This window comes from Suncus etruscus, chromosome 18, assembly GCF_024139225.1.
Source record: "Suncus etruscus isolate mSunEtr1 chromosome 18, mSunEtr1.pri.cur, whole genome shotgun sequence".
NCBI classification, from domain to species: domain Eukaryota; kingdom Metazoa; phylum Chordata; class Mammalia; order Eulipotyphla; family Soricidae; genus Suncus; species Suncus etruscus.
The window spans coordinates 33,062,354-33,075,057 of record NC_064865.1 but is presented as its reverse complement, the minus strand read 5'-3'; the positions used below and the strand labels follow the sequence as shown (position 1 = coordinate 33,075,057).

General features: G+C 42.7%; 2 protein-coding genes across 2 annotated transcripts in view; one reads left to right on the top strand and one right to left on the bottom strand.

Annotated features, from left to right (window-relative positions):
- Nucleotides 1-9,201, top strand: part of LOC125995773 (H-2 class I histocompatibility antigen, Q10 alpha chain-like) — a 45,102-nt gene extending 35,901 nt beyond the window's left edge. Inside the window, exon 6 of the mRNA XM_049764767.1 lies at nucleotides 8,842-9,201. Coding sequence (XP_049620724.1) covers nucleotides 8,842-9,201 — 360 coding nt within the window. The remainder of the gene's footprint in view (nucleotides 1-8,841) is intronic.
- Nucleotides 1-12,704, bottom strand: part of PRR3 (proline rich 3) — a 641,937-nt gene that overhangs the window by 464,969 nt on the left and 164,264 nt on the right. The gene's annotated exons all lie outside the window — the stretch shown is intronic.

Sequence of the window (12,704 nt, the reverse complement as noted above, 5' to 3'; positions counted from 1 at the left end):
CCAGGCCGGGGGTGGTGGGGGGGTGGTGCAGGACTTGGGTAATCCCAGCACCCCTCTACCGCCTTGCTCCAGATTTCCAGGGCTTCCCTGGGCCACGTGCCTGGGCAAGCCGGTGAGTTGGGCCCCTTGGGGGAGCTTGAAGGTACCCTAGGCTTTCCCCCATTATCCATTGAGCTCCTTAGGGAGGGTCTGGGTGGGGCTCTGAACTTCTGGCCTCCCAGCTTCTTGAAGTCACTGGTAATGTCTTTCCAGTCTATATTTTCAAAATTGCACGGGGGCTACTGCCCCCGCGCACACAAGAAACATTAATAGTACTCACTATCATTGAATTATGTTTTTATGTATGCAGAATGTCCATTTTGTACTCTGCCCTTTTGCATACCCCTTCAAAAGATAATATTTCTCTTTAACTTCCTTAACTCCTATCATCATTACTCCTCATTTACCCTTTCTAACTTAAGTACTGTAGAGTCCTAAGTCACAGACCAAAGTGGTGCCTGGAGTTAACACCCACCCAACTATTTTAAAAGGCATAAAAAGGACACATGTCTTTTCAACATCTTATGGGTGTTTTCTTTGATGGCTATAACTTTTGCTGAATATTTTCTTATAAAGTGACGATCCCCCCCCCATTTTTTTTTTATCTTCTCTTTGTGAACTGCTCAATATGGAATTTGGTGTGAAAGAATCCCTCAGTTTAATGCTTATGTTTGAACCAAGTCATGGGAATGTTCTTACGCCCCCATATACTCTGATAGCGCCACGTGGCTTTATTTTTTGTTTGCTTAGGCACACTAAAATGGGAAAATACTATACATACCAATAAGTTCTTATCTAATAGAGATGGGAACACAAATCTTGTAGTGCAATGGGACCTTACACCCTGAACATTGACATAAAGACCTGGCACAGGCCTCAGAAGAATGGGCATTCTCCATTCACCCCTGATCTAGAGAAGACATCTTCAAAACATCCAAGGTTGTCCATAAAATCACCTGGAGGCATTCCTCTACCAGGGAAGACCCTACAGCTGCTCTGACATCGACCTGCTCAAAAGAGACTTCCCTTAATACTGAGAAGACTTAACAACAACGACCTGCTTACAGGACAGGGCTTCCTGCATTGCCCTTTAATGGTGAGGTCAAATGAGAAGACGCTCCACATCATGACTTCAATGTAGGATATGCAGATTCCAGGATCTTTAATACAGAAACATGATACCAACAACAGAGACTATGTGAAAAGTGTGTTGGCACTACGGACAATGTCTTGGATTGGACGATAACTTGCTTGAAGCCTAGAGTTGGTCTTATGCCAGGAAACTTCAGGGGTAGGATCTCTTTGTATTTAGACCAAGGTTATTCCTTTCCATGCTTCTCATATTTTGGTGGGCCTATGCAAATTGCCACTCTAACACCGTTCCTTTGACTCTAATCCTTAAAAAAAAACACTTAAAATTTGAGGTTAACTTAAGCTAATATGCATGTACATGGAAATGTAAAAAATACTATGCCTCTAATATTTAAGGAGTTACATAAGTTTTATGGCTTTAGATTGCCTTGTGTTCTGTTAAGAAATATTATAATGTGTTATAATCTGGGGACTTGAGGGACAAAGTAATTGTACATGGATTCTGTTTTATTTATCTTAACGTTCTTTGGCTGAAAGTTCAAAGTTAAGATATCAGCAAGGGGACTTCTGAGAATTATGTTCTGGGTGATTGTCCTTCCACTGTAACTTTACCTTGTCCTCTTTCTTTGCATCTTTTGTTCTCATAATTCAAAATAAAAAAATTTAAAAAAAAGGAAAAAGAAAAAAATGAACAATGATAAGAGCAAGGTGGCCTTTCCCAGGAAGCAGTTGGTCATACATTCCAAGTCTGTAGGCTTCAATCAGTTTATAGTTTTTCTACCCTTCAGGGTCTTTCTTGGGGAAAGTACTTCTTTTTGTTGGCTGTTGTTGTTAGGTACTGCACTAGAGTCCTTGGGATCTCACAAGTCCTTTATCATTGCCAGAATGCCCTGAGGCATGCCTCAGTTGCAAGTCGATGCCAGGGCATCACAAAGTATGCCCTGGTTATAAGCCATTGTCACAGTAGCACAAAGCTTGCTCCTGGTTCTCTCATTGTCAATATACTAAAACCTGCCCCTTGTTCCATTGATGGAACCCAAAATTTGAGGTGTATGTCCAATCTCAGAATAACTGAAGCTTAAGTCAAGCCAATATAGCAAATATTCAGGCCTTAGGGCCCACCTGAAACATAAATTTTGAAATTCCTATCCCTAATAGACTGGAACTCCTCTCTTTCATAAGATATCCCAATTTTACTGGGTTTATGTAACATTCAATAAATGGACAGTTTCAACTCACTTCTGAGTTTCAGATCTCTGTTTCCCATTGCCAACTGCATACACCCACCTTCCTGAGCATGGATTCTGAGAATTCCCTTAGTGTCTGAACCAAGCAGGCCATGACAAACTATGTCCACTATATGATGCATTTTCTTTCTCATTTTTGGCTACACCCAGCGCTACTCAGGGGTTACACCTAACTCTGCACTCAGAAATTACTCCTCAGAGGCTCAGGGGACCATATGGGGTTCCAGAGATCAAACTTGGGTTAGTCAAGTGCAAAGCAAACTCCCTACCTGCTATGCTATCACTCAGGCCCCCAATCTTTGCATTTTCTTTAAATAAAAAAGAAAAATGGGGAAAGGAAATAAACAGACACTTCTCTGAGGAAGACAAGCAGATTGGCAATAGGCACATGAAAAAAGTGCTCAGCATTTCTTATTAATATTATGCCATTCTCACATATGGATTCTAACTCAACTACTTTAACACATTGGACTCTTTAACACAACTACAACCACAATTTCTAATCTCAGTTCTGTGGTCAGAGTCTAAAGATTTTGTTTTCATTAAACAACTAAGTGTTCATGTTTTATTTCTTTATCATTCACAATGAGTGAGATCATCTGTCACTTGTCTTTTTCTTCCTTTTTAAAATAAAAATTACTTTATTTAAAGACTATATATCACCTACTTTACATAGTTGATCATAATACATTTATTTCCAGATAAGCGAGAGAAAAATTATTTTAAAAAAAGTAAAAATGAAAATAAGCAGCAACAAAAATTTGTTAAAATTATTGTATCTTGCAAGGAGGTCCTAAAGTCATTATCAGAAGGTTTAGTTAACTCTTTCTGCTAGTTGATCATTCTGTTACTTCTTTTGTTTAAGAACAGTAGGTGGTTTCATATACACATTGATGTCTAAATCACTGTTTCTGTGGAGATGCTAGTATTTAAAAAATTGGATCTGTCATGTGGTCACAAATGTGGGCATGTTGTCCAGGAATTCTAAACACTATTGATGCTACTGTGACTTTTGTGAAGCAGATTTTCAGCTGCCAAGGCTTCTGGAAGTATGAGAAGGCAGGGAGAAGGCACCCACACTCACTTCTATAGTGGAAACCTCTTACCTCAATTTGGGGAGAGAGTGGGGTGTGGGTCTGGAATCAACACTGACATAAAATAATCTACACAGGCAAGGGAGATAAAAACAGGTTCAGCAACTTCCTCCACATTCTGTCTGCAAGCAAGCAAAAATGCAGTTGTGGGGCCAAAACTGGAAGCTGCCTCTCTGACTCTTTATTGGAAAGAATAGGACTACCCTCAAGGGTGGGGAACAGGTAGGGGTAAGGGGCCAATCCAGAGGTTCTTCCCACCCATGTGGGACAAGCACATACAAAGAAGAAATATCCTGATTAGAGTAAGAACCGGTTACTCCAACAACTTCCCCTTATTGATTTCATAGAAAATTTAGAAATATGAGATAAAACAAAAAATACCATGTTCTAAAGTTCTCTGCAAAAGTCAAGAACCCTCATCTGAATGATAAAAGGGTGGCAGTAAAGTTTGGGATATAAAAAGAAAGCAGGCATTTATATGGAGGGCTGCATGTTCTTCAAGTGATTTAAATATTGGCATGGCTAAACAAGTCAGCAGTTTCATTTCCTTGAGCCATCAGCCCTAGGAGGCCAGAATGAGATATTATATAAGTGATAAAAATGGGCAGAGAGCTCTTTTGTATAAGGGCTTGCAATTGCTGAAGCAAATCTTGAACCACCTGAATATGAGAATTTAAAGAAGCAGAGACAATTCCAAGGAAGAGGTCAACCATATAAGCTGAGTCACTAACCATGTTGCATAGTTCTGAAACATGGGAGAAGTGAAGTAGCAAGTTCACTTGTTTAGTGAACTTGTAATTTGTAGATGCTGTTGTGTTCACTAAGGAGCCAGTGATATCTCATTCCCCTAATGATAATCAGTAAATATAAAACACAGGGATATCAGGTATGGAGAGGAATGGATTATTGAAGAGATTACAAGATGCATCCTAAAAAAAGATCCCAGGAGGAATTGGTCCCTTTATGCCAGATTTTAATTTGTAAGGGCACTGGGGCTGATGCTATAATCACAGTATCAGGGCAGGGGATATTTAAGGCAAGCTTTCTTTTTTTTTGGGGGGGGGGGCGGTTTTTGGGCCACACCCGGTAACGCTCAGGGGTTACTCCTGGCTATGTGCTCAGAAGTTGCTCCTGGCTTGGGGGACCATATGGGACACTGGGGGATTGAACCACGGTCCGTCCAAGGCTAGCGCAGGCAAGGCAGGCACCTTACCTTTAGCGCCACCGCCCGCCCCCCCCCCCCCCGCAAGCTTTCTTTAGTAGCAGGTTTTAATGAATCTATTGGTAAAAGTTCTCTTGGCCCAGCTTAGGAAGCAGAATTACTAATGTCAATGTTCTCTGACTTTGTAGGGCTTTGGATTGACTCCTCACCCAGTTTCCCAAGACTAGTTGGTAAGGACTCAGCCTAGGGTCTTGGGCAGCTTTAGAAAAAATCCTGTAGTCTCTATGAAAATGTTCCATTTTCCACAATTAAAACATCTTGTCTGGACTCATGGAGCTTGGGTTTGACCTCTTTCCCAATTTCTTGAGACATGATAAAAAGATAAGAAACAATCTTTTATCAAGTAAAATCCTTTACCACATCTCAGACAAACTCCAGGTGGTCTTCTTGGATGGGGGTATTGTGGGGACCTCTGTATCCTCTAGAGAAATAATAGCCTGCTCTGTTAAGGTTCCCCCAAGTTTACCTTTACACAGGATAGGCTACCATAGCATTCACATGAGCCTGCACATGAGCCCAATGTTCAATCGAACCAATATTCCTACAAGCCTGCAGAAATCCCATATTTTATCCTCCTAAAGAGATGTAAGATCACATGGCAGTTCTCATTGGCATTGTCAAAAGCTAACATTTTTGATCAGATACTGTTGTACTTCCTTGCCCTTAATCTGACTCTGGATAGCATCCATTAATTTTCCCAAGAAATCTGTATAAAGCTCTGAAAAGTCTTTGTAAAAATTTTTATATATAAAATCTTTATTTAAGCACCATGATTACAAGCATGATTGTAGTTGGGTTTCAGTCATAAATAGAACACTCCCCTTCACCAGTGCAAAATTCCCACTACCAATGCCCCCCTCTACTCCCCAACTCTTGCCTGTATTTGAGACAGGCATTCTACTTCTCTCAACACATTAACATTGCCATGATAGTTGTTAGTGTAGGCATTTCCCCAACTGTACCACTACTCTTTGTGGTGAGCTTCATATTGTGAGCTGGTCCTTCCGGCCCTCATCTCTATTGTCTCTGGACATTATTACTTAATTTTTCTTGAAACTCATAGATGAGTGAGACTATTCTGTGTCTATCTCTCTCCCTTTGACTTATTTTACTCAGCAAACTGTAATAGCAGGAAATCGATTGAGGAGCATTTAAAAACAGAGCAGGTAGCAGAACAGACTAGCATGTACAGACACATACACAGCACTGGTCCCCAAATCATGGGGCCCAAGTCATGGGGCCCATTCATGGCTGGAAGCTGAGACGCACTAATCCAGGAGAAAAGCTGAAAAGTTATCTTAGAGAAAAGGAAAACACAAAAAAGGGGAGGCATGCTTGAGGCTAGGCAGGATTTAAGGTTTAGTAGAATTTGAGCCCAACCTGCATCCTACCTCTTGGCAAAATCCTAGGCAGGCTACCAATGCTCCCATATCAACCTGCTGCGCACTCTTTAGCAGTTGATCTTCCTGGGTCAGCCATCAGCCAACCCAGGTTCGGTGCCCAAGATAGGCTGGTAATTCTTGCCTGGCCAGGACTCTAGTTGCTGCTGCAGCCACAGCAGGAAACAATGTAGAATGAATCACCAACCCCGACAGAGGGGGGAGGGGAGGGATCAGGAGTTTCCTGGCGTTGGTGGAACTATACTTACAAGAAACCACCCAGGATCTGAAGTGTCAGCCCTCTTTCAGGGTTCAGTGTTTCTGAACCCAAATTCTTTTTTTTTTTTTTTTTTGTGGGTTTTGGGTCACACCCGGCAGTGCTCAGGGATTATTCCTGGCTCCAGGCTCAGAAATTGCTCCTGGCAGGCACGGGGGACCATATGGGATGCCGGGATTCAAACCGATGACCTCCTGCATGAAAGGCAAACGCCTTACCTCATTGCTATCTCTCCGGCCCCTCTGAACCCAAATTCTAAGGAGGAAAACAGTCCCCCATCGAGCTGGTCCTAGATTCCTAAACATGAACCTGAGTTTTCCAATCGGTTGAATCCGGGAGCTAGCTGTAATCGCTGCCCGGTTTTAAGAATATTTTATGCAAAAGCACCTTCCTCGTTATAGGTGCTTTGGAAATGAGAGGTGGCATTTGTTTTGCTATGATTCAGTTTTGTTTTGCTAAGATTTGTTTTGCTAAGATTCTGGCTGGGCAGTACGTACCCTGGGACCAATAAAAAAAAGCCTGGGTCTAGGTTTTGGTCTACTATCTGTACAACAACCAAGATCTCTAATTACAGAGATCTGACTGAGACAATTGAAACTGAATGGGTCTTTTGGAAACACAACGAAAGACGCTATCCCAGGCTCCATCCTAGGATCAGCGCAAGGACCAAGACCACCAACTACAGAAGACAGATTAAAACGACCCTGAAGGAACAGAACTTATAGAACCACAAAGAAAGACTGCATCATCAGCTCCTTTCCTTGATCTGTGCAGATACCAAGATCTCTAGATACAGAGGTCTGATTTTATCACCCATGATGGAGCAGAAGTATTCCATACACCACAAAAGCACCGAGGGGAGAGTAAATGAACATGTAAGGAGTCTATAGTTAATCCCATGACAATATATGTCAAGGGTGGAGAAACCCTGTATCTCTTAGGCCAAGGGAATTTCCTTTCTAATGTCCCCAACATTTACTGTACCTATGCAGGAAAAAAAAAGGCACAAAATAATCTTTTTTTAATTTATCTTTTTTTTTGTTTTTTGTTTTTGTTTTTTTTTTGACTTCTTTGTTTTGGTGTGGATATTAAAGTTGTCTCCAATTTTGTTTGTTTGTTTGTTTTCTTTTTGCACTCTGTCATGCTTTTATTTCAGGACCGTGGCAATTATGTGGTGCTTGTCTTTATTGCTGTAGTGCTAACTGGCTATTTTATTTGATATTTCTTTTTGTATTGTTGTGGTGTCTCAATTCCTTTTTCCCTTCCCTCTCAAACTGAGGTGGAGAGCCTCCTCTCTCAAACTGAGGTGGAGAGCCTCAAGGACTCTGCCCGTTTTCAGCTTATTTGAGTTTTACCCCATTTTATTGCTTTTCCTGTCTTCAACCAAAACCACATAACTTGATCTAGTTCCGCCTCTCAAATAGAGGGGAAAATAATGGAGGGTACCAAGATCAAACAGTTATATGATCACCAAGTAGTAAGCTAGACACAAGTAGTAAGCTAGACACAGAGGGGACCACTCATTCTAGCGGCCTGGGGGGTGAGAGTGGGGGATATGGGATGCAGGATGGGAATGGCGGTGGAGGGAGGACAGGTTTGGTGATGGGAATTCCCTTGATTCAAAATTAATATGTCCCTAAAATATTACTGTGAAAGATATGTAAGCCACTATGATCAAAATAAATTTATATATATTAAAGAAAAAAGATTCAGTCTGAGCCCAGCCAGCCAATTTAGGACATGTGGTCAAGGGAGTCAAGGTGGAGGAGGGAGGAGGAGGGAGGAGCAGGCAGGAGGGAAGAGGAGGGAGGAGGGGAGAGGAGGAAGGAAGGAGGGAAGAGGGAGGAGGGGGGAGAAGGAGGGAGGAGGAAGGAGGAGGAGGGAGAAGGAGGAGGGGTAGGGGGGGAGGAAGGGGGAGGGAGAAGGAGGGGAGAGGAAGGAGGAGGGAAGAGGAGGGGGGAGGGAAGGGGAGGAAGGAGGGGGGAGGTAGAAGAGGGGGGAGGAGGGACAGGGAGGAGGGAGGAGGAGGAGGGAGGAGAATGGGGGAGGGAGGAGGAGGAGGGAGGAGAATGGGGGAGGGAGGAGGAGGAGGGAGGAGAATGGGGGAGGGAGGAGGAGGAGGGAGGAGAATGGGGGAGGGAGGAGGAGGAGGGAGGAGAATGGGGGAGGGAGGAGGAGGAGGGAGGAGAATGGGGGAGGGAGGAGGAGGAGGGAGGAGGAGGGAGGAGGAGGAGGAGGAAGAAGAAGAAAGAAGAAAGAAGAAACGGTCTGGGTAGGTGTGAGTGGCTTGTCTCAGTCCTTCAGCGGTGAAAACTCTGAGAACTCAAAACTCAGGCTGTTAACGCTCGGCTGTGAAGGCCGTTAATTCATTCTAGCGCAATTGTCAATTTCAGTTTCCTTTCCCCGGCCTCTAGACTAGAGCACCTCACCGGCGCTAGACAAGTTGCCCAGAGACTAATGACGTCAACAAGAACTAAGGTTCCTATTGGAGAATGGAAATAGGCAGCGACCAATCCGGTGCTGGTCTCGGAGAAAATCTCAGTCCAGGGCTCGAAAGAGCCGGATGATTACGGAGCGTGTGCACGCAGTCTCTAGTAGCGCTCCCGGGCCCGTCGACCCGGAACTAACCGTGGCGGGAGAGGAGAGGTTGCAGCCTGGCTTGCTAGGAGCTGGTGAGTACGGGGCGTCCCATGAGAGATGCAGCAAAGCGGCGGCCATACACCCCCTCTCCCCTTGGTTCTGGCCACGAAACGGGCCAGTGGGCCTCAGAGCAGAATGGAGCCCACCTGGCGTGCTCCTAAGCGGGGTGAAATTCTCTCGGGTCCCCTCCAGGCCTGATTGCTCCTCCTAGATTGCTTGACTTCAGCTTGGACTGGTTGCATGAGTAGAAGGTCATTCAAGTTTTCCTTCTTTTGATATATTGGCCGTGCTGGATTGAGCCCAGGTTTTAAGTTAAGCCGGGCAGGTAGCTCAACTCCGACCCTGTGTTTCCTTTCTTTCGCTCTTTTGGACCGGGAAGTGTCCAAATAAACTGGTTTTACCACCTGGATTGCACACACCCTTCACTCCATCAGCACCTTAGCTTATCTCCTGCTAATTTTTCTTCCTGTTAGGCCTTAGGAAAGAGTTCACATTTATCTTTGTAGGAATCAAATGAGAGGCAAACATTTCCAAATTACTGGTATGTATCTTGATTTTTGTGCAATGATTTGTGGGTTGTTGATTTTTTTTTTTTTTATAAAGATGGGAGAATTGTATTCGTTCGTGCATACAACATATCTGTTGTCTTTGGTCGTGCCTGAGTTCCTGTTTATCATGATCTTTTAGAAAAAAAACAAGCTTTGGTCCAGAGCAGGAGTACAACAGGGGTTAAGATTAGATCCCAGGATCCAAATCCTGAGCATCACTAGGAGTGAATCCTGAACACAGAGCCAGGAGTAAGACTAAGCACCACTCACTGAGTGGGATATACTCCCTCTGCCAAGTATTTATCAAAATCAACTTGTGATTTTTAATAGATAACATTTTAAGGACTTGTACATTAAAAAAAATCAGATAGAGGTTACAGTCACTTCTTTCCCTTTATTATCACCCCCGCACTGGAATCTGTTATCTGTTTTTCTGTTATTCCCTGTTATCACATTTCCCCCTCCCCATTATCAATATCTTATTAGCAAGGTAAATTTATACAACTAATAAACCAATATTTAATGTTTTTATTGAACAAAGTCCATAATACATGAATTTCCTCAGTTTTTAATCTTGGTAACAGTTTTTTTTTTTATGGTCCTCTTCAGGTGATCACATTATGTATAGATATCCTATCTCTTTACTAGCCTTGGATTGATTATTGCCACTTGTTTTTTTTATGACTTTGAAAGTTTTGAGTATTACTGGTCATATATACTGTAGGATGTTCATCTTCTGGAATTAAATTTTTGTCCTAAGACTTGATTTGTGGATAGGTAACTGGACAGAAAAAAAACTGAGACTGCCAGTTTCATCACAGTGTATCAAAGATACATACTATCAAAATGATGTGTGATTCAATGTTGGTCTTGATCACTTGACTGGAGAGTTTGTCAGGTTTCTTCACTCTGAAGTTCCTCTTCACTCAAAAGTTCCTCTATTTCCTCAGCTCTTTCCCAATCTGTGCTCTGAATACAAAACAGAATGGGGGATGGGAAAATTGAGCAACTATAATGCATCCCACTTGCCACCGTGCATTCCTTCCGTTATAGGGGGATTATATTCATCCTTAAGATAAAATATTTGTATGTTTGGAATTATGCATGAGAAGTTTGCCCCTCTCATTTTTATTAACTTAATGAATTACTGATAGCAGTATGAATTCACAGATATTTATACTTTGGATTATATTTCAATGCTACTTTTGTTGTTTAAAATGTAGTTTTGGCCATTAAAGGCTCTGTTGAGTCGATTCCTGTGCTCCTTCCTAATATATAGCGTATTTTGTATTAAAAACACTTGCACTTATGTGACCTCACTTGAATTTCAAACAGCCTGGTGAATAGTCAAACATTATTTTCCCTTGTGCAAAAGGTGAGGAAACTGAGACCAAGCAATGGATGACTTCTCAGATGTCATTCTTTTGCAGTAGAGGAATAATAGGCTGAATTGAAGCTCTTTGCAGTGACTTCAGTTATTCCTCTACTCTTCCTCGCCCCACCTCCCCTATCTAAATCTAAAGGCATAAAGAATAGAGAGAAATTAGTTTTGGATGACAAAGGCTTTGTCTAAAAATTTGGGATAAACCTTATCCTTTTGTTTGTTTTTGTTTTTTGGGTCACACCCGACAGCATTCAGGGGTTACTCCTGGCTCTACACTCAGAAATCGCTCTTGGCAGGCTCGGGGACCATGTGGGATGCCTTGATTTGGACCACCATTCTTCTGCATGCAAGGCAAAAACCCTACCCCCATGCTATCTCTCCCACCCAAGCCTTATCCTTAAAGGCATTATGGGAGGGGTTAGAGAAAAATGTTGATGATGTTAGGGTCCAGAGTTGATAAACAAAGCAAAGCAAAGCTTTACTTTCGTCAATGAACACACCCTCAGCTGACTGACTGGTCAGGGCCCCCTCCCACAGTAGGCAGCCCCGCACCTCCCATGGGCTACAAGCAGGTTTATATAAGGTATATGCAAGAGAGTTTCATCTTGCTGACCTTTAAACTAATAGGCTGGTATCTAGTGGGGGCTTGCCACAGTTCCTGCAATCTTAGCCTTAATAAGATATCTGCCTGTGGCCAGGTGTCCTGGGTAGTGTTTATAGTTTCTAATGGCCTTGAGAGCCGTGGGAGAGCTGGAGAGAGCTTTGAGAGAGCCATAAGAGAGCTGTGAGAGTTTTTGCAAATGAAAACAGCCAAGAGTAGGAAAAAGAACCCTTAACACTGTATGACAAAATGGAGTTCCTTCTGCTCTATGCTTTACAATATCTTTGATGCAGAACATGCAGTCTGAATCCAGAGAGATCGTATAATGGGCAAGGCACTTGCTGTGCACATGACCTATTTAGATTCAATCTCTAGCACCTCATATTATATGCTGAGTCCTCCAGGCTCAGAATCGTACTTACCTCTGAGTGCAGAGCCAGGAGTAAGCTGAGTGCAGCTGGCCCAAAACAAGCCTTCTGATGAATCAAGACTGAAAGTAGGAAAGGGGAGTTCAGTTAGTTCCATAAAACATAGACTATTGACATTGTGACAGGTATTGGGGATAAAAAGTAAGTCAGGAGGTACTGGAGAAATAACACAGTGGATAAGGCTCTTGCCTTACATGCAACTGCCTCGGGTTGGATCCTTGGCACCCAGGTGTGTCCCTCATCTAAGTCCACCAGGCATGTTCCCTGAACACAGAGTCAGAAGTAAGTTATGTGTGCGTCTCCCCCTGCCCCGCCAAATGAATTTTTAAAGATCAGTGAATAAAAATTTAAAAGATCAGTCAGAAAAAAAAAAAAAGATCAGTCAGTAAAAGATTGGTAAAATTATCAATAATTAAGCAATATGATAGTACTCTGCTAGAAATATAGTGTTTGCAGAACTGCTAGAGTGCCAGAAGAGGGTTTCACTCACTTTTGAATGTGAATGAGGTGTCATGGACACAGAAAGAGCCTCACAGATTCGAAGGCATAAACTTTCAGAGTTTAGACTGAGCATGTGCAAGGGCAAGAAGTAGGAAGTGAGGACTGTCTTCCTGGTTCCATGCATCTAGCTTTAGAGTGAGGTAGTATTGGGGGCTGATGGATTAGCAGTGGCCAGATTGTGGAAAAGATTTGTATGCCTTCCTGTGTAATTTTGACCTTTAGTAAAAATTTTAAAGAAGGACAGATGAGATG